The 22,600-nt window shown below is 28.0% G+C and overlaps 1 protein-coding gene across 1 annotated transcript in view; it reads right to left on the reverse strand.

Annotated features, from left to right (window-relative positions):
* Positions 1-22,600, reverse strand: part of LOC111636094 (DNA-directed RNA polymerase I subunit RPA2-like) — an 80,268-nt gene that overhangs the window by 26,822 nt on the left and 30,846 nt on the right. The window contains exons 12-15 of the mRNA XM_023381273.1: positions 13,593-13,835; positions 9,563-9,643; positions 5,072-5,314; positions 1,050-1,123 (exon numbers count right to left, since the gene is read on the reverse strand). Coding sequence (XP_023237041.1) covers positions 1,050-1,123; positions 5,072-5,314; positions 9,563-9,643; positions 13,593-13,835 — 641 coding nt within the window. The remainder of the gene's footprint in view (positions 1-1,049; positions 1,124-5,071; positions 5,315-9,562; positions 9,644-13,592; positions 13,836-22,600) is intronic.

The following is a 22,600-nucleotide window of genomic DNA, read 5'->3' on the forward strand; positions in this document are numbered from 1 at the left end:
TTGATTTCTGATTCAGTTTTCTGCCACACAATTTTATTCATGTGTGTTCTTGGCCTAAAGTCCCTTTCACATACTTTTTTTTTTTAACTCTTTCTGCCTTGTGGGCACTAAGAGAGCCTGTTTTAGCAAGCTCATTATGAGTTCAGCCAGGTCCATACTAGCACAGCCATGTGGTGAGATAGAAGCAGACTTATCTGGTTAGACCACCCTGAAAAAATTCCTGGAGATTTTTTGACCCGTCCAGATTCGATCTCAAGTCCCCAGAGTAGTAGACTGCCATCTTGACCACTCAACCATCTGGTTGTCAAATTGTTTGCACTAAGATTTGTAAAATTTAAACATAATAAAGAACTTTCAATGTAAAGACACCATTTTACCCCATTTACCACTTCAAATGATTTCTTATCCATCCCTATCTAATGTATAGTAGTACCCACAGAGCCCATTAGCAGGACTGTAGATCTGGTGCTTCTTTTGTGTACTGTACATAAGACATCATACGAGTGTAAACAGAAGTACTGACTGATGCACTAACTCCTGAACCAGATACTCCAGGAAATTGAGTTCTGGCTAAGCAACAGATAAACAATGATAAGAGATCTGGAACACTGCAACAGAAAAGGTATTTTGTGTTCTACAGTCCACAAATTCTGAATTAGTCATCACTGTGCAGCAAAAATGTTTACCTTACATGGTGAATCAGTTTGAAATTGTCTGTAAAACTCATGTTGCACAATGGTGACTGATTCAGAATTGCGGACTGCAAAACACAAAATGCCTTCTCTGTTGCAGAGTCACCATTTTTGTTTACAGCACTTTCTAGAGGCAGTAGACAAAAAGACATTTGAATGCAGATGGGAGATGAAACGTAGTTATTCTATTGATTGGTGTACATTATATACTTCTCATATAATAATTAACATAATTATAGTAATTTAAAATGGCAGCACTCATTTTGAAAGATTCTATATTTAGGATTAGAAGTTTATATTGAAATTAAGATATCAAAGATAAAATAGCACTTATTTTTATATAATTTTATTTTTTACCTCACAGAATGCAGTTAAATGATTCAACAGACCACAAGGAGCACCATCAGGTGTATTGACTGGACATAAAAACCCTAAAATTTATAAAATTTAAAAATGTTCATAGATTATTCTTTTCATAATCAACTAACAACTAAACATTAAAAAAAATCAAAAATTAATTTAAATTTATAAATAAATACAATAAAAATAAACAAAATTTTTTGTAAACAGTATATTCTATGTATAAATTTATATGGAGAAACTTAAAAATGTAAAAATAATTCAATTCAATTAATGGGGATTTAATCTGGTGTTGACCAGCTGAGATGACCTGTTACTTATCTTTTTTGAACAACGCCTAATTTTTGTATTTTTATCAGGTACGTGCAAATTTTATTATTATTTTTGGTTTCTGTAAATGTATTTAAAACTATACATATCTTTACTATTGTGGCACTAGGTCATGGCAGTTTGGTCATTGGTTTTATTTAATTGTTGTATACTGTATACTGTAATTCTAATTATCTGAATTTTATATGTAATCTCATTTTGATGCATTTCTATTTTGTTCCCTGTACAAAGAATAGAAACCATGTGCTAACTTAAATAAAAAAAATAAATAATATTCTATGAGCAATTTCTTACTAGAAGCTAAACTATGGCTAAAAGCTAATTCAAATAGAAATTAGTTTACTTTCTATTAAAATAAAATTATTTTTCATTTAATGTTTCTTTTTTGAATGAATGTTAATTGTGTAATGCACAGAACTTGGGTTTGCAGAACAATTGTATCATTGTAACTTAGAATTAAGAATTAACAGAATATAATTTTGTCCTATTATGCTTATCAATAAGTCACAATGACATAAATGCTCATGTAAACATTGCATAAGATATTCAAATTTTGCAAAGTAATAATAATTTGTATAGATAACTTTTTATATGAAACTGGTTTCCAACAGATTTAGAAGTTCAACAATAACAATAGTAGTAATTCAAGTATAATCACAAGAAATATTTTCTATGTATATTAATTAATTATTATAAAATGGCAAAATGCTTAATTTTAAGGGTAGAGATTAGTTTCAAAAAAAAATTTTAAATGTTAATAATGAATAAAACCTTCATTAAGTCTGATCCCATTTGAGATACAACACACAACCCCTCTATTCTCATCATACCATTGACCTTTAACCATCAAAATTTAATAGTATCAATCCCTAATACAAATCTCCCTGCAAAATTTCAGAAATTTTCAACAAAAATCACAGGAATTATTAAGCTTCAAAAAAGGTGAACAAAATAGTGCTCCCCACATACAAAAACATCCATACATACAGAAACCCCCCAAATTATTTGCATTTCTCAATGTTTCAAGGTGCCCTGAATCCAAAAAGTAAAAATCTTGGAGGATCATTTTTTGACCTCTTGCAATACTTTCCTTTTGTTATATATAATGGAGCCAGGAAAGTAACAAAAACAAGAAATAACAATTATTAAAAATGAGGAAAAAAAAAACATTTAATGTATAATAATAATTAGAATGAAACACTACAGTATAGGTAAAAAAAAAGTTTAAATGATTAAATCCAAATAAGATTAATGTATTAAATCCAAAAATTATAAAAATTATTGTCTTAGTTTTAGTATATAAATTTTCAACATTACTGTTATTAACATGAATCAGTAAAAAATTTTTGATCTTTCCACAATAATTAAAATACATTATCCATTTATAAAATGCTAGTGAGATAGTTCCATACGTCAAAACTTCAGTTTTACATTTTTTGCAAATTCTCCATATTCTGACTAGTCAACATTATAATTCTTTATTATTTACTTTTTATATATTTATAAATTTGTCACGATCATTTACTTATGTATTTAAAAGTATCTATTTACATATTTATTTAAAAGTAATTTAAACTGTAAGTTTTCCATTTAGAATTTATGTTTGAATTTATTCCTTTCTCTGGCATATTCCACATAGCATGTTATTTAAATGTGAAATTTTTGAACCTTGTTCCATTTTCAAACATATGTTAATGACCATCTTATAATTTCAAACCGTAACCCAAAACTGGTCTATTAACTAGACTGAAAACATTAGTTAAAATAAAATGATTCTGTGGGAAATTAAAAGGTGTTAACTATATGATCTTAGTAGTTTCAGCCAGACACCTATACTCATTATAACTCTGTAATTTAAACTGTAAAAAAGATTTAATAATTCAAATATATATATATCTAAAACTGAAGATTAAATAAAATTTGTTTGATGGAATACAATGCAAATGGGCAATGTGCCAAAGCAGATGCTTCTCAGGAGGACTTTCTATACAAAACTGGGCAATATTTAGATATTTGAAAAAAACCTAGAATATTCCTACTGGTCAGCCTGTTAGGCACAAATACAGGGTGTACAAATACAAATAAATGAATAGCATGGTTTTAAAAATTAATAATAAATCTATTTATTACCTTATATGGGCAAACCTTACAGCATAAGCAGTGGCAACTGTCCAAGTTTTTTATGCGCTACCCACTTTTCGCTTGTCATGCACTGCAGTCCATCACGGAGGACATGCTACTCCACATATGGAAAAAATTTTATTACCATGTAGATGTGTGTCGAGTGACCATGGGTGCACATATTGAAGGATTATGATTAATGCACAAAAAACTTGGACAGTTGCTGCTGCTTATGCTGTAAGGTTTGCCCATATAAGGTAATAAATAGATTTATTATTAATTTTTAAAACTGCGCCATTCATTTATGAACACCCTGTACAATCGTGTCTGGTGTCCAGTGTTTTACCACTCACTCACTGGTGGGCAACTTAAATAAAATCTCATCTGATATTTTACAACAGATAAAACAAAAAACATTCAATATTAAAGTGACTAATCAATAAATTTTTTCAAATACAATTCAAATCAAATTTAACTATTTGAGTTTAAGGAATTTTGGATAAATTCATCAGCATAAAAAATAATTACAAAATAAATTAATTTTAATACAAAACATTTTATTTCATCCTAAATGTAAAAAAATTCATTTAATTTTCATATAAATCTATTTAGATATTTTCACTTTTAAATAAATTAGTTATTTATTATATCTTGATTAATTTGTGATAAAACATTATTAGTACGAAGTTAAAATTAGCTGGATATAATCATTCACTTTTGTAACCACTTAAAAAAGGGTTTTCTGGACGAATAAAACAAAATATTATGTCCTTTGAATCTGACATTCACCTGAATTCAAGAATTACTCAAAAGACGATTTTATTTCCAGATATTTTATTTAAATGCATTTAGGATCAAATGTTTCGCCAATCCCTCTTCAGTAAAGATATAGTCTGCAACAGAGTTTACACCAATTTTTTGGGCCTTTCCATCATCAATCACCTGTGATTAATGTCAGAAAGACCCAAAAAATTCTTGAACTCAGGTGAATGTCAAATTCAAAGACATAACATTTCATTTTATTCATCTAAAACACCCATTTTAAGTGGTTATAAAAGTGAATAAAACATTATTTAATCAAGGCATTATAAGAGGTAAAATATGTTTGATATTATAAGAGAGGTCCATAATATGTTTATGAAAAAATTCAGACTATTGTATCATTAATAGCATAAACAAAAAATAATAGACAAAAGATGAATGACAAGCATATTTCAAATTAATATTGAAATTTATTAATCATTCATAATTATTTTCATCCATATCAGTGATCATAAACTTTTATTTTTTTTTTAATTTACAGCTCATTTCACAAATATTGACTAAGCTGTAAAATGTGCAGTAGCAGTAGCCAGATGGCCAAGCAGTTAAGGAAAAATTATTTATTTTATTTTTATTTGAATTTGAACATATAAAATTAAAACTATATACTATATTTTAATTATTTTAGCAATATTTTTTCAAAATAATTATTACTGTTTAATTTAAGTCAAATATATTATCATGATAAAATATTTATTATATTATTCTTATTTTTGAAATATTTTATTATTAATAAACAAGCTTACCCCAACTTTCTGGTAATAATTTTCTTACAGTAGTAGTTCTCATTTCAGTGAATATTGCACCTCTATGAATTGATCGAAAGTGAGATAAGTAACGCCAATAATTTAATTTTTCTGCAACAACTGAAAGACCAGTTATTTGTGGCAGTCCCAACAAGGAACGAGCATTCACATTACCAGTTGCCAAAAGATATTCCATAGGTCTGGACAAATCCATAGAAGTGCTCACACAGTTATTCATAATAGCTGTAAATTAATATAAACTACAGTTAAATCATATAGAATGTTACATTTTCAAATGAAATTGTTTTAAATTGAGTTTTCTTGTAAAAGAAAGAAATCTGTAGCATCATTTTCAAATTTTTTTAAAAAATAGCAATTATATTAAGCATGTAAAAACTATGTAACAAATCTTTAGCATGTAAAAACTATGCTATATTGTTGTATTAGAGATCACATATAATAAAATCTTGTCAGAAACTTCATAAAAGCTTTAATTTAAAAAATATTTTTTATAATTCAAAAATTATATTTTGAGTAATTACATCTTAGCATTTAAGTTCGAAGATGCAATTTTGATAAAAAGTTTTATTACTGACATTTCAATACAGTTTGCTTCTAAATATCAATAAAAGTCTAATACGTTTGCAATTATATTAATTAAAAACAATAAATTAAAAGCTCAATTCTCTGTCTTCTATTAAATACATAGATCATTTTTAAAGTAAGAATTGCTTATACTACTATAGCTTCTTGCCCTTATTATTACTACAAGTTATTGTTAATACACAACTAAACTCTTAGATCTTATCACACTGACTCACTTGACAAGAGAAGTTTATTAAATAATNTGGTGCCATGATTTTTGGAGTATAATCTGCAACTTATATGTTGTTTTTACATTGGAAAAGGGAGATTGCAGAATATACAAAAGTGTGACTTATACATGGAAAATTTTGCATCATTTATGAATCACTCTGCAGATGGTACTGAACTAGTGATGTTTAATATTATCAAATAATCAACTATCAATGCAATATTCTCCAATATCAATGTCAGAAAAATGAATACTAGCTAATATCATTCTTGGAATTCAGTGTTATTGAAATTGAAAATTATCAAATTTGACAGCCCAATGCTAACAAACTTTAAATGACAGTTGTTAATAAACATTTGTGTTTTTAACATTGACTATTTATATCAACAAATAAAAGTTGGTGTGGCTAATACAATGATGATGCTTATCTGTTGATCAGTTTACAACAACTTATTTTTATCCTTTGCAGCTTATACTCCAAAAATTACAGCTTATTCATTTTTTGATATCTTTATATTATTAATATGTCTTTTTGATTCATGTAAAATTGTAGCTAAAATGGCTAAATTAATAGTACAATAGCTACAGTTAAAATCTTATTAAATAATAAGATAAACCATATTAATTTATAGTAAATAATAATGTAATAATTAATGAAGTAATTAATTTACTGTAAGTAATGCTGTATATTATATCCAATATTCATATATTAATAACACTTTAAATTAATTATTTTGATAAAAATTATTAGAAAAATAGATATATACTTTAGTTTTAAACATTTCTGGCAGACCAATAATTACAATAATTTAAGAGGAATAATTATTAATTAAAAACAATAAATTAAAAGCTCAATTCTCTGTCTTCTATTAAATACATAGATCATTTTTAAAGTAAGAATTGCTTATACTACTATAGCTTCTTGCCCTTATTATTACTACAAGTTATTGTTAATACACAACTAAACTCTTAGATCTTATCACACTGACTCACTTGACAAGAGAAGTTTATTAAATAATCATATACACCTATATACATGCACACTATTATCAATCTAAAATGCATTTCATGCTTTACAATGGCAAATTTAAGAATTATTTGCAAAAACTAACAATGTAAGTTGACAATCTGAATTTCCACCTGATGGGGAATGTGTTTTAACATGTCTATAATCCTGTCAGTCAGCTTCAAGCTGTTTAAAATTTCTTAGTAATTTCTTAGTAACATTTCATTAAAGGTATTGATCATCAATACCACCAGTTACAAATTGCAATTGGTGATTTTTTTTAAACAAAAAACATTCACCCAACTGAAATTCATTGACAGTTGATTGAAGTATATGGAGAAGGTATAATGAATGAGGAATGTGCAGAAAGGGTGTCAGTTTCTCAATAAAGAGAGACCAAACATACATGATGAAGCAAGATCTGGATGTCCATCTGTCTTCACTAAAGAATGTTTGCATCAACAGCAGTTTTGAAAACAGCTGTTGATGCAACATTCAACAGAACAGGAAGTGATTAACAATTGATAAGCTTCATGCCACTTTCTCTAATGCTTTGCATTCTGTTGTTTATGAAATTTTTAGTGAACATCTTCAATACAAGAAGATTTGTGCAAGACGGGTGCCAAGAATGTTCACACCAGAACACAAACAGAAGAGAATGGACACTTCTCAGGCATTTCTTAATCACTAACTTATGAAAGGGGATCAATTATTGGATCATATAGTGACAGGAGGTGAAACATGGTCATCTCACTATACATCTGAGCCTAGGGACGTCCCAATACAACAAAAGTATTGATACCACCCAGTATCAAAACTGGAAACCTTGCCAACTTTCACTATTTAATCCATGGCTTGATTTTGAAATGTTTTGTGTAATTGAAACTTGTACTTTTAACATAAATAACATGCTTTATTCTAGTTGGTTATTATTAAAACTGATTTCAAATATAAACTAAATGTTAAAAATATACCTTGAACAGTAGTTTACCAATACTGATACAGTATTGGTAAATTAAATGTTACCAATACTGTATCAGATGATTTGAGATTTTAATATATTTTCAAGTTTTTCAAGTAATTGGCAAATTAATTATATACAATAATCTGAACTCTAAGTATACCATATATAGATTCTGAAAATAAAATTTGATGTAATAAATTTATTGATTTTTGGTCATTAATATTAACTTAACCAAAAATAGTGTAAGATTTGGTTTCAGATTTAGCTGCAAAATTCAATTTCAGTCGGATCTTACTTGTCTGTGAAAATGTAACAATACCAGATTAGATACCAGAGGAAAAGTATCAATACCTAACCAAAAGTATTGAATATAAAAAGTACTCAGTATTGAAAGAAAGTATCGATATGTTATCAATATCAGCAGTATCAGGACATCCCTACCTGAGACTAATGGCAATCTATTGAAACCACNATTATATATATCTAAAACTGAAGATTAAATAAAATTTGTTTGATGGAATACAATGCAAATGGGCAATGTGCCAAAGCAGATGCTTCTCAGGAGGACTTTCTATACAAAACTGGGCAATATTTAGATATTTGAAAAAAACCTAGAATATTCCTACTGGTCAGCCTGTTAGGCACAAATACAGGGTGTACAAATACAAATAAATGAATAGCATGGTTTTAAAAATTAATAATAAATCTATTTATTACCTTATATGGGCAAACCTTACAGCATAAGCAGTGGCAACTGTCCAAGTTTTTTATGCGCTACCCACTTTTCGCTTGTCATGCACTGCAGTCCATCACGGAGGACATGCTACTCCACATATGGAAAAAATTTGATTACCATGTAGATGTGTGTCGAGTGTGAAAAAATTCCTGGAGATTTTTTGACCCGTCCAGATTCGATCTCAAGTCCCCAGAGTAGTAGACTGCCATCTTGACCACTCAACCATCTGGTTGTCAAATTGTTTGCACTAAGATTTGTAAAATTTAAACATAATAAAGAACTTTCAATGTAAAGACACCATTTTACCCCATTTACCACTTCAAATGATTTCTTATCCATCCCTATCTAATGTATAGTAGTACCCACAGAGCCCATTAGCAGGGCTGTAGATCTGGTGCTTCTTTTGTGTACTGTACATAAGACATCATACGAGTGTAAACAGAAGTACTGACTGATGCACTAACTCCTGAACCAGATACTCCAGGGAATTGAGTTCTGGCTAAGCAACAGATAAACAATGATAAGAGATCTGGAACACTGCAACAGAAAAGGTATTTTGTGTTCTACAGTCCACAAATTCTGAATTAGTCATCACTGTGCAGCAAAAATGTTTACCTTACATGGTGAATCAGTTTGAAATTGTCTGTAAAACTCATGTTGCACAATGGTGACTGATTCAGAATTGCGGACTGCAAAACACAAAATGCCTTCTCTGTTGCAGAGTCACCATTTTTGTTTACAGCACTTTCTAGAGGCAGTAGACAAAAAGACATTTGAATGCAGATGGGAGATGAAACGTAGTTATTCTATTGATTGGTGTACATTATATACTTCTCATATAATAATTAACATAATTATAGTAATTTAAAATGGCAGCACTCATTTTGAAAGATTCTATATTTAGGATTAGAAGTTTATATTGAAATTAAGATATCAAAGATAAAATAGCACTTATTTTTATATAATTTTATTTTTTACCTCACAGAATGCAGTTAAATGATTCAACAGACCACAAGGAGCACCATCAGGTGTATTGACTGGACATAAAAACCCTAAAATTTATAAAATTTAAAAATGTTCATAGATTATTCTTTTCATAATCAACTAACAACTAAACATTAAAAAAAATCAAAAATTAATTTAAATTTATAAATAAATACAATAAAAATAAACAAAATTTTTTGTAAACAGTATATTCTATGTATAAATTTATATGGAGAAACTTAAAAATGTAAAAATAATTCAATTCAATTAATGGGGATTTAATCTGGTGTTGACCAGCTGAGATGACCTGTTACTTATCTTTTTTGAACAACGCCTAATTTTTGTATTTTTATCAGGTACGTGCAAATTTTATTATTATTTTTGGTTTCTGTAAATGTATTTAAAACTATACATATCTTTACTATTGTGGCACTAGGTCATGGCAGTTTGGTCATTGGTTTTATTTAATTGTTGTATACTGTATACTGTAATTCTAATTATCTGAATTTTATATGTAATCTTATTTTGATGCATTTCTATTTTGTTCCCTGTACAAAGAATAGAAACCATGTGCTAACTTAAATAAAAAAAATAAATAATATTCTATGAGCAATTTCTTACTAGAAGCTAAACTATGGCTAAAAGCTAATTCAAATAGAAATTAGTTTACTTTCTATTAAAATAAAATTATTTTTCATTTAATGTTTCTTTTTTGAATGAATGTTAATTGTGTAATGCACAGAACTTGGGTTTGCAGAACAATTGTATCATTGTAACTTAGAATTAAGAATTAACAGAATATAATTTTGTCTTATTATGCTTATCAATAAGTCACAATGACATAAATGCTCATGTAAACATTGCATAAGATATTCAAATTTTGCAAAGTAATAATAATTTGTATAGATAACTTTTTATATGAAACTGGTTTCCAACAGATTTAGAAGTTCAACAATAACAATAGTAGTAATTCAAGTATAATCACAAGAAATATTTTCTATGTATATTAATTAATTATTATAAAATGGCAAAATGCTTAATTTTAAGGGTAGAGATTAGTTTCAAAAAAAAATTTTAAATGTTAATAATGAATAAAACCTTCATTAAGTCTGATCCCATTTGAGATACAACACACAACCCCTCTATTCTCATCATACCATTGACCTTTAACCATCAAAATTTAATAGTATCAATCCCTAATACAAATCTCCCTGCAAAATTTCAGAAATTTTCAACAAAAATCACAGGAATTATTAAGCTTCAAAAAAGGTGAACAAAATAGTGCTCCCCACATACAAAAACATCCATACATACAGAAACCCCCCAAATTATTTGCATTTCTCAATGTTTCAAGGTGCCCTGAATCCAAAAAGTAAAAATCTTGGAGGATCATTTTTTGACCTCTTGCAATACTTTCCTTTTGTTATATATAATGGAGCCAGGAAAGTAACAAAAACAAGAAATAACAATTATTAAAAATGAGGAAAAAAAAAACATTTAATGTATAATAATAATTAGAATGAAACACTACAGTATAGGTAAAAAAAAAGTTTAAATGATTAAATCCAAATAAGATTAATGTATTAAATCCAAAAATTATAAAAATTATTGTCTTAGTTTTAGTATATAAATTTTCAACATTACTGTTATTAACATGAATCAGTAAAAAATTTTTGATCTTTCCACAATAATTAAAATACATTATCCATTTATAAAATGCTAGTGAGATAGTTCCATACGTCAAAACTTCAGTTTTACATTTTTTGCAAATTCTCCATATTCTGACTAGTCAACCATTATAATTCTTTATTATTTACTTTTTATATATTTATAAATTTGTCACGATCATTTACTTATGTATTTAAAAGTATCTATTTACATATTTATTTAAAAGTAATTTAAACTGTAAGTTTTCCATTTAGAATTTATGTTTGAATTTATTCCTTTCTCTGGCATATTCCACATAGCATGTTATTTAAATGTGAAATTTTTGAATCTTGTTCCATTTTCAAACATATGTTAATGACCATCTTATAATTTCAAACCGTAACCCAAAACTGGTCTATTAACTAGACTGAAAACATTAGTTAAAATAAAATGATTCTGTGGGAAATTAAAAGGTGTTAACTATATGATCTTAGTAGTTTCAGCCAGACACCTATACTCATTATAACTCTGTAATTTAAACTGTAAAAAAGATTTAATAATTCAAATATATATATATCTAAAACTGAAGATTAAATAAAATTTGTTTGATGGAATACAATGCAAATGGGCAATGTGCCAAAGCAGATGCTTCTCAGGAGGACTTTCTATACAAAACTGGGCAATATTTAGATATTTGAAAAAAACCTAGAATATTCCTACTGGTCAGCCTGTTAGGCACAAATACAGGGTGTACAAATACAAATAAATGAATAGCATGGTTTTAAAAATTAATAATAAATCTATTTATTACCTTATATGGGCAAACCTTACAGCATAAGCAGTGGCAACTGTCCAAGTTTTTTATGCGCTACCCACTTTTCGCTTGTCATGCACTGCAGTCCATCACGGAGGACATGCTACTCCACATATGGAAAAAATTTTATTACCATGTAGATGTGTGTCGAGTGACCATGGGTGCACATATTGAAGGATTATGATTAATGCACAAAAAACTTGGACAGTTGCTGCTGCTTATGCTGTAAGGTTTGCCCATATAAGGTAATAAATAGATTTATTATTAATTTTTAAAACTGCGCCATTCATTTATGAACACCCTGTACAATCGTGTCTGGTGTCCAGTGTTTTACCACTCACTCACTGGTGGGCAACTTAAATAAAATCTCATCTGATATTTTACAACAGATAAAACAAAAAACATTCAATATTAAAGTGACTAATCAATAAATTTTTTCAAATACAATTCAAATCAAATTTAACTATTTGAGTTTAAGGAATTTTGGATAAATTCATCAGCATAAAAAATAATTACAAAATAAATTAATTTTAATACAAAACATTTTATTTCATCCTAAATGTAAAAAAATTCATTTAATTTTCATATAAATCTATTTAGATATTTTCACTTTTAAATAAATTAGTTATTTATTATATCTTGATTAATTTGTGATAAAACATTATTAGTACGAAGTTAAAATTAGCTGGATATAATCATTCACTTTTGTAACCACTTAAAAAAGGGTTTTCTGGACGAATAAAACAAAATATTATGTCCTTTGAATCTGACATTCACCTGAATTCAAAAATTACTCAAAAGACGATTTTATTTCCAGATATTTTATTTAAATGCATTTAGGATCAAATGTTTCGCCAATCCCTCTTCAGTAAAGATATAGTCTGCAACAGAGTTTACACCAATTTTTTGGGCCTTTCCATCATCAATCACCTGTGATTAATGTCAGAAAGACCCAAAAAATTCTTGAACTCAGGTGAATGTCAAATTCAAAGACATAACATTTCATTTTATTCATCTAAAACACCCATTTTAAGTGGTTATAAAAGTGAATAAAACATTATTTAATCAAGGCATTATAAGAGGTAAAATATGTTTGATATTATAAGAGAGGTCCATAATATGTTTATGAAAAAATTCAGACTATTGTATCATTAATAGCATAAACAAAAAATAATAGACAAAAGATGAATGACAAGCATATTTCAAATTAATATTGAAATTTATTAATCATTCATAATTATTTTCATCCATATCAGTGATCATAAACTTTTATTTTTTTTTTAATTTACAGCTCATTTCACAAATATTGACTAAGCTGTAAAATGTGCAGTAGCAGTAGCCAGATGGCCAAGCAGTTAAGAAAAAATTATTTATTTTATTTTTATTTGAATTTGAACATACAAAATTAAAACTATATACTATATTTTAATTATTTTAGCAATATTTTTTCAAAATAATTATTACTGTTTAATTTAAGTCAAATATATTATCATGATAAAATATTTATTATATTATTCTTATTTTTGAAATATTTTATTATTAATAAACAAGCTTACCCCAACTTTCTGGTAATAATTTTCTTACAGTAGTAGTTCTCATTTCAGTGAATATTGCACCTCTATGAATTGATCGAAAGTGAGATAAGTAACGCCAATAATTTAATTTTTCTGCAACAACTGAAAGACCAGTTATTTGTGGCAGTCCCAACAAGGAACGAGCATTCACATTACCAGTTGCCAAAAGATATTCCATAGGTCTGGACAAATCCATAGAAGTGCTCACACAGTTATTCATAATAGCTGTAAATTAATATAAACTACAGTTAAATCATATAGAATGTTACATTTTCAAATGAAATTGTTTTAAATTGAGTTTTCTTGTAAAAGAAAGAAATCTGTAGCATCATTTTCAAATTTTTTAAAAATTAGCAATTATATTAAGCATGTAAAAACTATGTAACAAATCTTTAGCATGTAAAAACTATGCTATATTGTTGTATTAGAGATCACATATAATAAAATCTTGTCAGAAACTTCATAAAAGCTTTAATTTAAAAAATATTTTTTAATATTTGAAACCTATATATTTTTAAAAAGTTTTCAGACCTAAAAATTAAATTTGTAAGTCCAAGTGCCATGATTTTTGGAGTATAATCTGCAACTTATATGTTGTTTTTACATTGGAAAAGGGAGATTGCAGAATATACAAAAGTGTGACTTATACATGGAAAATTTTGCATCATTTATGAATCACTCTGCAGATGGCACTGAACTAGTGATGTTTAATATTATCAAATAATCAACTATCAATGCAATATTCTCCAATATCAATGTCAGAAAAATGAATACTAGCTAATATCATTATTGGAATTCAGTGTTATTGAAATTGAAAATTATCAAATTTGACAGCCCAATGCTAACAAACTTTAAATGACAGTTGTTAATAAACATTTGTGTTTTTAACATTGACTATTTATATCAACAAATAAAAGTTGGTGTGGCTAATACAATGATGATGCTTATCTGTTGATCAGTTTACAACAACTTATTTTTATCCTTTGCAGCTTATACTCCAAAAATTACAGCTTATTCATTTTTTGATATCTTTATATTATTAATATGTCTTTTTGATTCATGTAAAATTGTAGCTAAAATGGCTAAATTAATAGTACAATAGCTACAGTTAAAATCTTATTAAATAATAAGATAAACCATATTAATTTATAGTAAATAATTTATAGTAAATAATAATGTAATAAGTAATGAAGTAATTAATTTACTGTAAGTAATGCTGTATATTATATCCAATATTCATATATTAATAACACTTTAAATTAATTATTTTGATAAAAATTATTAGAAAAATAGATATATACTTTAGTTTTAAACATTTCTGGCAGACCAATAATTACAATAATTTAAGAGGAATAATTATTAATTAAAAACAATAAATTAAAAGCTCAATTCTCTGTCTTCTATTAAATACATAGATCATTTTTAAAGTAAGAATTGCTTATACTACTATAGCTTCTTGCCCTTATTATTACTACAAGTTATTGTTAATACACAACTAAACTCTTAGATCTTATCACACTGACTCACTTGACAAGAGAAGTTTATTAAATAATCATATACACCTATATACATGCACACTATTATCAATCTAAAATGCATTTCATGCTTTACAATGGCAAATTTAAGAATTATTTGCAAAAACTAACAATGTAAGTTGACAATCTGAATTTCCACCTGATGGGGAATGTGTTTTAACATGTCTATAATCCTGTCAGTCAGCTTCAAGCTGTTTAAAATTTCTTAGTAATTTCTTAGTAACATTTCATTAAAGGTATTGATCATCAATACCACCAGTTACAAATTGCAATTGGTGATTTTTTTTAAACAAAAAACATTCACCCAACTGAAATTCATTGACAGTTGATTGAAGTATATGGAGAAGGTATAATGAATGAGGAATGTGCAGAAAGGGTGTCAGTTTCTCAATAAAGAGAGACCAAACATACATGATGAAGCAAGATCTGGATGTCCATCTGTCTTCACTAAAGAATGTTTGCATCAACAGCAGTTTTGAAAACAGCTGTTGATGCAACATTCAACAGAACAGGAAGTGATTAACAATTGATAAGCTTCATGCCACTTTCTCTAATGCTTTGCATTCTGTTGTTTATGAAATTTTTAGTGAACATCTTCAATACAAGAAGATTTGTGCAAGACGGGTGCCAAGAATGTTCACACCAGAACACAAACAGAAGAGAATGGACACTTCTCAGGCATTTCTTAATCACTAACTTATGAAAGGGGATCAATTATTGGATCATATAGTGACAGGAGGTGAAACATGGTCATCTCACTATACATCTGAGCCTAGGGACGTCCCAATACAACAAAAGTATTGATACCACCCAGTATCAAAACTGGAAACCTTGCCAACTTTCACTATTTAATCCATGGCTTGATTTTGAAATGTTTTGTGTAATTGAAACTTGTACTTTTAACATAAATAACATGCTTTATTCTAGTTGGTTATTATTAAAACTGATTTCAAATATAAACTAAATGTTAAAAATATACCTTGAACAGTAGTTTACCAATACTGATACAGTATTGGTAAATTAAATGTTACCAATACTGTATCAGATGATTTGAGATTTTAATATATTTTCAAGTTTTTCAAGTAATTGGCAAATTAATTATATACAATAATCTGAACTCTAAGTATACCGTATATAGATTCTGAAAATAAAATTTGATGTAATAAATTTATTGATTTTTGGTCATTAATATTAACTTAACCAAAAATAGTGTAAGATTTGGTTTCAGATTTAGCTGCAAAATTCAATTTCAGTCGGATCTTACTTGTCTGTGAAAATGTAACAATACCAGATTAGATACCAGAGGAAAAGTATCAATACCTAACCAAAAGTATTGAATATAAAAAGTACTCAGTATTGAAAGAAAGTATCGATATGTTATTGATATCAGCAGTATCAGGACATCCCTACCTGAGACTAATGGCAATCTATTGAAACCACTCACATTTTTCAACCAAACTCAAAACGTTCAAACAGGCACCTTCAACTGCAAAAGTTATGACTATGGTTTTTTGGGACCAGAGAGACATTCTTCTGATTATCTGCCTTGAGAAGAAACCATTATATGGGAAAGTACTTTGAAACCTTAAAAAGTTACAATGAACTATACAGAACTGTCTGCATGGCCTGCTTAACTAAGGAAGTGTGTCTGATAATATACAGACAGACATAACAGAAAAGGGAAGAAAACTCAAGGCTGCTCAATGGTATTACCTGAGATGAATAGAGCAGTGAGAGAAAAGTTTAAGTGCAAGGGAAGAAGATAAAAAGGGGAAAAGAGCGATGATGAAAGTGGTGACAGCATAAGCACCTGCATCACATCTATCGACAACACAAAAATACTGTACACTACAGACGGAAACATAGTAACAGACATTGGAAGTGGTTAGTGCTTTGTAGGTTAAACCAACAATACACAAAAATACAAAGCAGTCATATAATACAAAATTACAGATAATAGCTTTCACAATAGTACATTAGAATTCCCAACAATTTGCACATTATGCTCCTAATAATAAGAAAAGCAGTGTAAAGCTAACTAATCAAAGATATCAAAACAAATAACATTGAATACATAGACCAATGACACAAACACTAGTATGACTGATGGTGAAGAATATTACAAAATGATTAACACGTGGGCCCAACAATAATTATAAAATGCATTTTGCCATGGTACAGAGTTATAAAGATCCACTCATAATGTTTAAATATACAGTGACAGACAACTGATGTCTAATAACCATGACAAAGAAATTGAAATATGCAATAATTACACATAAAAGAATAATAATGAAAAGGGCCAAGCCAGAAAACACAAACTTCATGACAATGGTATATAGTCTCATGAAGAATACCCCCAGAATATTAAGTGTGTGAGGCCCTTTGCAATTTGGATTCTAAGGCTTGTGTTAAAGTAATAAAGTCCAGAAATTTATTTAAAATGTCCAGTGTACAAGACCAATTATAGCCCTGAAGAAGAACAATCTGCTCCAGCTGTAAGTACAGGTTGGTGAAATGGCAACAAAGATCAGGTGTTCAGGGTCCTGTATTAAAATACCATCACATTCACAAAATGGGCTATCATAATGGCAAAACAATGCAGATACTGGTTTAAGTTCCTGTGCCCCTAAAAATATGAATGGAGTAATAGTTGATGCTGATATACTTCATTCTGAGTATCTGTTGGATACATGGCAGGAATTGATATGTTTTCTGTCCAGTCTCCTCCATTTCCCATCCCTTTTGCCATAGTTGAATTGCAGTGCATGATTAATATTGTTGTTAAAGCCACCATTGGATGACTATTATAATTGATTGCAGCAGAAGAGACCAGTCCAGTATGTCCTCATATCCACAACAGTGAAATATAGTCATTCAAATTTTTAGAAATTTCTTCTCATATCCTAATATGTTGGTTACTGATTTTCCTGATGTTAATATACTGCACAGCTTTGTAGATAGCAAAGATATCTGTTTTTGTAATCATGCAGAAATCTGCAAGGTGGAAGCTGGCACTATGAAGACGGATATTGGTAGTACAGTTGTAAAGAACTAATGATGCTCTCACCCATATTGCATCTTGAGCCATCATTAAACATTTGCCAAGAGGATTTGGGACCTTCATTTAAGTCAGTTTGTTGTACTTGGTCCAAGATGTTGGAATGTCCAACAGGGACTTGTTTGAAACTTTGATCACATGCAAGTTGCTGCAGAAAGTCAGCATCCAGGTTTGGAAGCATGCCAATATGCACATATTTTATATGTCTCCTCTAGTGTTTGAAATATTGTAACCATGATAATATGCATCCTCACATTGCTCAAAACATAGTAAAACAGTTGCAAGAATTTTTGGTGGGTGTTTTGGACTATCCATCATACAGTCCAGATTTGGCACCTTCTGATTTTCATCTTTTCCCAAAATTAAAGGCATTTTTAAGCAGAAAATGTATGCAGATCAATGACAGCATCCAAGAGATTGTCACCAACTGGTTCAAGGAATAGGTGGTAGAGTTGTTCAATAAAGGAAACATCAAGCTCATCTCCAATATCAAAAATACTTGGATGTCAATGGGGATTATGTTGAAAATAGATTAATACATACTTTCATTATAAAAACATGAATTTTGAGTTACAATAAATTGTTATCACTTTATGATTAAATGACTTTTACTTTAAAAAATGACCCTATGTTTAAAACAAAATTGTAACTATCTACATTTTAATGTTTGATTTTCTTGAGAATATTCAAATGCTACAAATTAATGATTAACTATATTCATTTGTTGATTTTCAGACATATATATGTGAATGCTAAGGCTAAATTACTAAATTAAATTTAAATAATAAATTTTTATGCAAAATTANTTTTTGTAAACAGTATATTCTATGTATAAATTTATATGGAGAAACTTAAAAATGTAAAAATAATTCAATTCAATTAATGGGGATTTAATCTGGTGTTGACCAGCTGAGATGACCTGTTACTTATCTTTTTTGAACAACGCCTAATTTTTGTATTTTTATCAGGTACGTGCAAATTTTATTATTATTTTTGGTTTCTGTAAATGTATTTAAAACTATACATATCTTTACTATTGTGGCACTAGGTCATGGCAGTTTGGTCATTGGTTTTATTTAATTGTTGTATACTGTATACTGTAATTCTAATTATCTGAATTTTATATGTAATCTCATTTTGATGCATTTCTATTTTGTTCCCTGTACAAAGAATAGAAACCATGTGCTAACTTAAATAAAAAAAATAAATAATATTCTATGAGCAATTTCTTACTAGAAGCTAAACTATGGCTAAAAGCTAATTCAAATAGAAATTAGTTTACTTTCTATTAAAATAAAATTATTTTTCATTTAATGTTTCTTTTTTGAATGAATGTTAATTGTGTAATGCACAGAACTTGGGTTTGCAGAACAATTGTATCATTGTAACTTAGAATTAAGAATTAACAGAATATAATTTTGTCCTATTATGCTTATCAATAAGTCACAATGACATAAATGCTCATGTAAACATTGCATAAGATATTCAAATTTTGCAAAGTAATAATAATTTGTATAGATAACTTTTTATATGAAACTGGTTTCCAACAGATTTAGAAGTTCAACAATAACAATAGTAGTAATTCAAGTATAATCACAAGAAATATTTTCTATGTATATTAATTAATTATTATAAAATGGCAAAATGCTTAATTTTAAGGGTAGAGATTAGTTTCAAAAAAAAATTTTAAATGTTAATAATGAATAAAACCTTCATTAAGTCTGATCCCATTTGAGATACAACACACAACCCCTCTATTCTCATCATACCATTGACCTTTAACCATCAAAATTTAATAGTATCAATCCCTAATACAAATCTCCCTGCAAAATTTCAGAAATTTTCAACAAAAATCACAGGAATTATTAAGCTTCAAAAAAGGTGAACAAAATAGTGCTCCCCACATACAAAAACATCCATACATACAGAAACCCCCCAAATTATTTGCATTTCTCAATGTTTCAAGGTGCCCTGAATCCAAAAAGTAAAAATCTTGGAGGATCATTTTTTGACCTCTTGCAATACTTTCCTTTTGTTATATATAATGGAGCCAGGAAAGTAACAAAAACAAGAAATAACAATTATTAAAAATGAGGAAAAAAAAAACATTTAATGTATAATAATAATTAGAATGAAACACTACAGTATAGGTAAAAAAAAAGTTTAAATGATTAAATCCAAATAAGATTAATGTATTAAATCCAAAAATTATAAAAATTATTGTCTTAGTTTTAGTATATAAATTTTCAACATTACTGTTATTAACATGAATCAGTAAAAAATTTTTGATCTTTCCACAATAATTAAAATACATTATCCATTTATAAAATGCTAGTGAGATAGTTCCATACGTCAAAACTTCAGTTTTACATTTTTTGCAAATTCTCCATATTCTGACTAGTCAACCATTATAATTCTTTATTATTTACTTTTTATATATTTATAAATTTGTCACGATCATTTACTTATGTATTTAAAAGTATCTATTTACATATTTATTTAAAAGTAATTTAAACTGTAAGTTTTCCATTTAGAATTTATGTTTGAATTTATTCCTTTCTCTGGCATATTCCACATAGCATGTTATTTAAATGTGAAATTTTTGAATCTTGTTCCATTTTCAAACATATGTTAATGACCATCTTATAATTTCAAACCGTAACCCAAAACTGGTCTATTAACTAGACTGAAAACATTAGTTAAAATAAAATGATTCTGTGGGAAATTAAAAGGTGTTAACTATATGATCTTAGTAGTTTCAGCCAGACACCTATACTCATTATAACTCTGTAATTTAAACTGTAAAAAAGATTTAATAATTCAAATATATATATATCTAAAACTGAAGATTAAATAAAATTTGTTTGATGGAATACAATGCAAATGGGCAATGTGCCAAAGCAGATGCTTCTCAGGAGGACTTTCTATACAAAACTGGGCAATATTTAGATATTTGAAAAAAACCTAGAATATTCCTACTGGTCAGCCTGTTAGGCACAAATACAGGGTGTACAAATACAAATAAATGAATAGCATGGTTTTAAAAATTAATAATAAATCTATTTATTACCTTATATGGGCAAACCTTACAGCATAAGCAGTGGCAACTGTCCAAGTTTTTTATGCGCTACCCACTTTTCGCTTGTCATGCACTGCAGTCCATCACGGAGGACATGCTACTCCACATATGGAAAAAATTTTATTACCATGTAGATGTGTGTCGAGTGACCATGGGTGCACATATTGAAGGATTATGATTAATGCACAAAAAACTTGGACAGTTGCTGCTGCTTATGCTGTAAGGTTTGCCCATATAAGGTAATAAATAGATTTATTATTAATTTTTAAAACTGCGCCATTCATTTATGAACACCCTGTACAATCGTGTCTGGTGTCCAGTGTTTTACCACTCACTCACTGGTGGGCAACTTAAATAAAATCTCATCTGATATTTTACAACAGATAAAACAAAAAACATTCAATATTAAAGTGACTAATCAATAAATTTTTTCAAATACAATTCAAATCAAATTTAACTATTTGAGTTTAAGGAATTTTTGATAAATTCATCAGCATAAAAAATAATTACAAAATAAATTAATTTTAATACAAAACATTTTATTTCATCCTAAATGTAAAAAAATTCATTTAATTTTCATATAAATCTATTTAGATATTTTCACTTTTAAATAAATTAGTTATTTATTATATCTTGATTAATTTGTGATAAAACATTATTAGTACGAAGTTAAAATTAGCTGGATATAATCATTCACTTTTGTAACCACTTAAAAAAGGGTTTTCTGGACGAATAAAACAAAATATTATGTCCTTTGAATCTGACATTCACCTGAATTCAAGAATTACTCAAAAGACGATTTTATTTCCAGATATTTTATTTAAATGCATTTAGGATCAAATGTTTCGCCAATCCCTCTTCAGTAAAGATATAGTCTGCAACAGAGTTTACACCAATTTTTTGGGCCTTTCCATCATCAATCACCTGTGATTAATGTCAGAAAGACCCAAAAAATTCTTGAACTCAGGTGAATGTCAAATTCAAAGACATAACATTTCATTTTATTCATCTAAAACACCCATTTTAAGTGGTTATAAAAGTGAATAAAACATTATTTAATCAAGGCATTATAAGAGGTAAAATATGTTTGATATTATAAGAGAGGTCCATAATATGTTTATGAAAAAATTCAGACTATTGTATCATTAATAGCATAAACAAAAAATAATAGACAAAAGATGAATGACAAGCATATTTCAAATTAATATTGAAATTTATTAATCATTCATAATTATTTTCATCCATATCAGTGATCATAAACTTTTATTTTTTTTTTAATTTACAGCTCATTTCACAAATATTGACTAAGCTGTAA

Source organism: Centruroides sculpturatus, unplaced genomic scaffold (assembly GCF_000671375.1).
Source record: "Centruroides sculpturatus isolate CEXI.00-Female unplaced genomic scaffold, Cexi_2.0 scaffold1029, whole genome shotgun sequence".
Taxonomy (NCBI): domain Eukaryota; kingdom Metazoa; phylum Arthropoda; class Arachnida; order Scorpiones; family Buthidae; genus Centruroides; species Centruroides sculpturatus.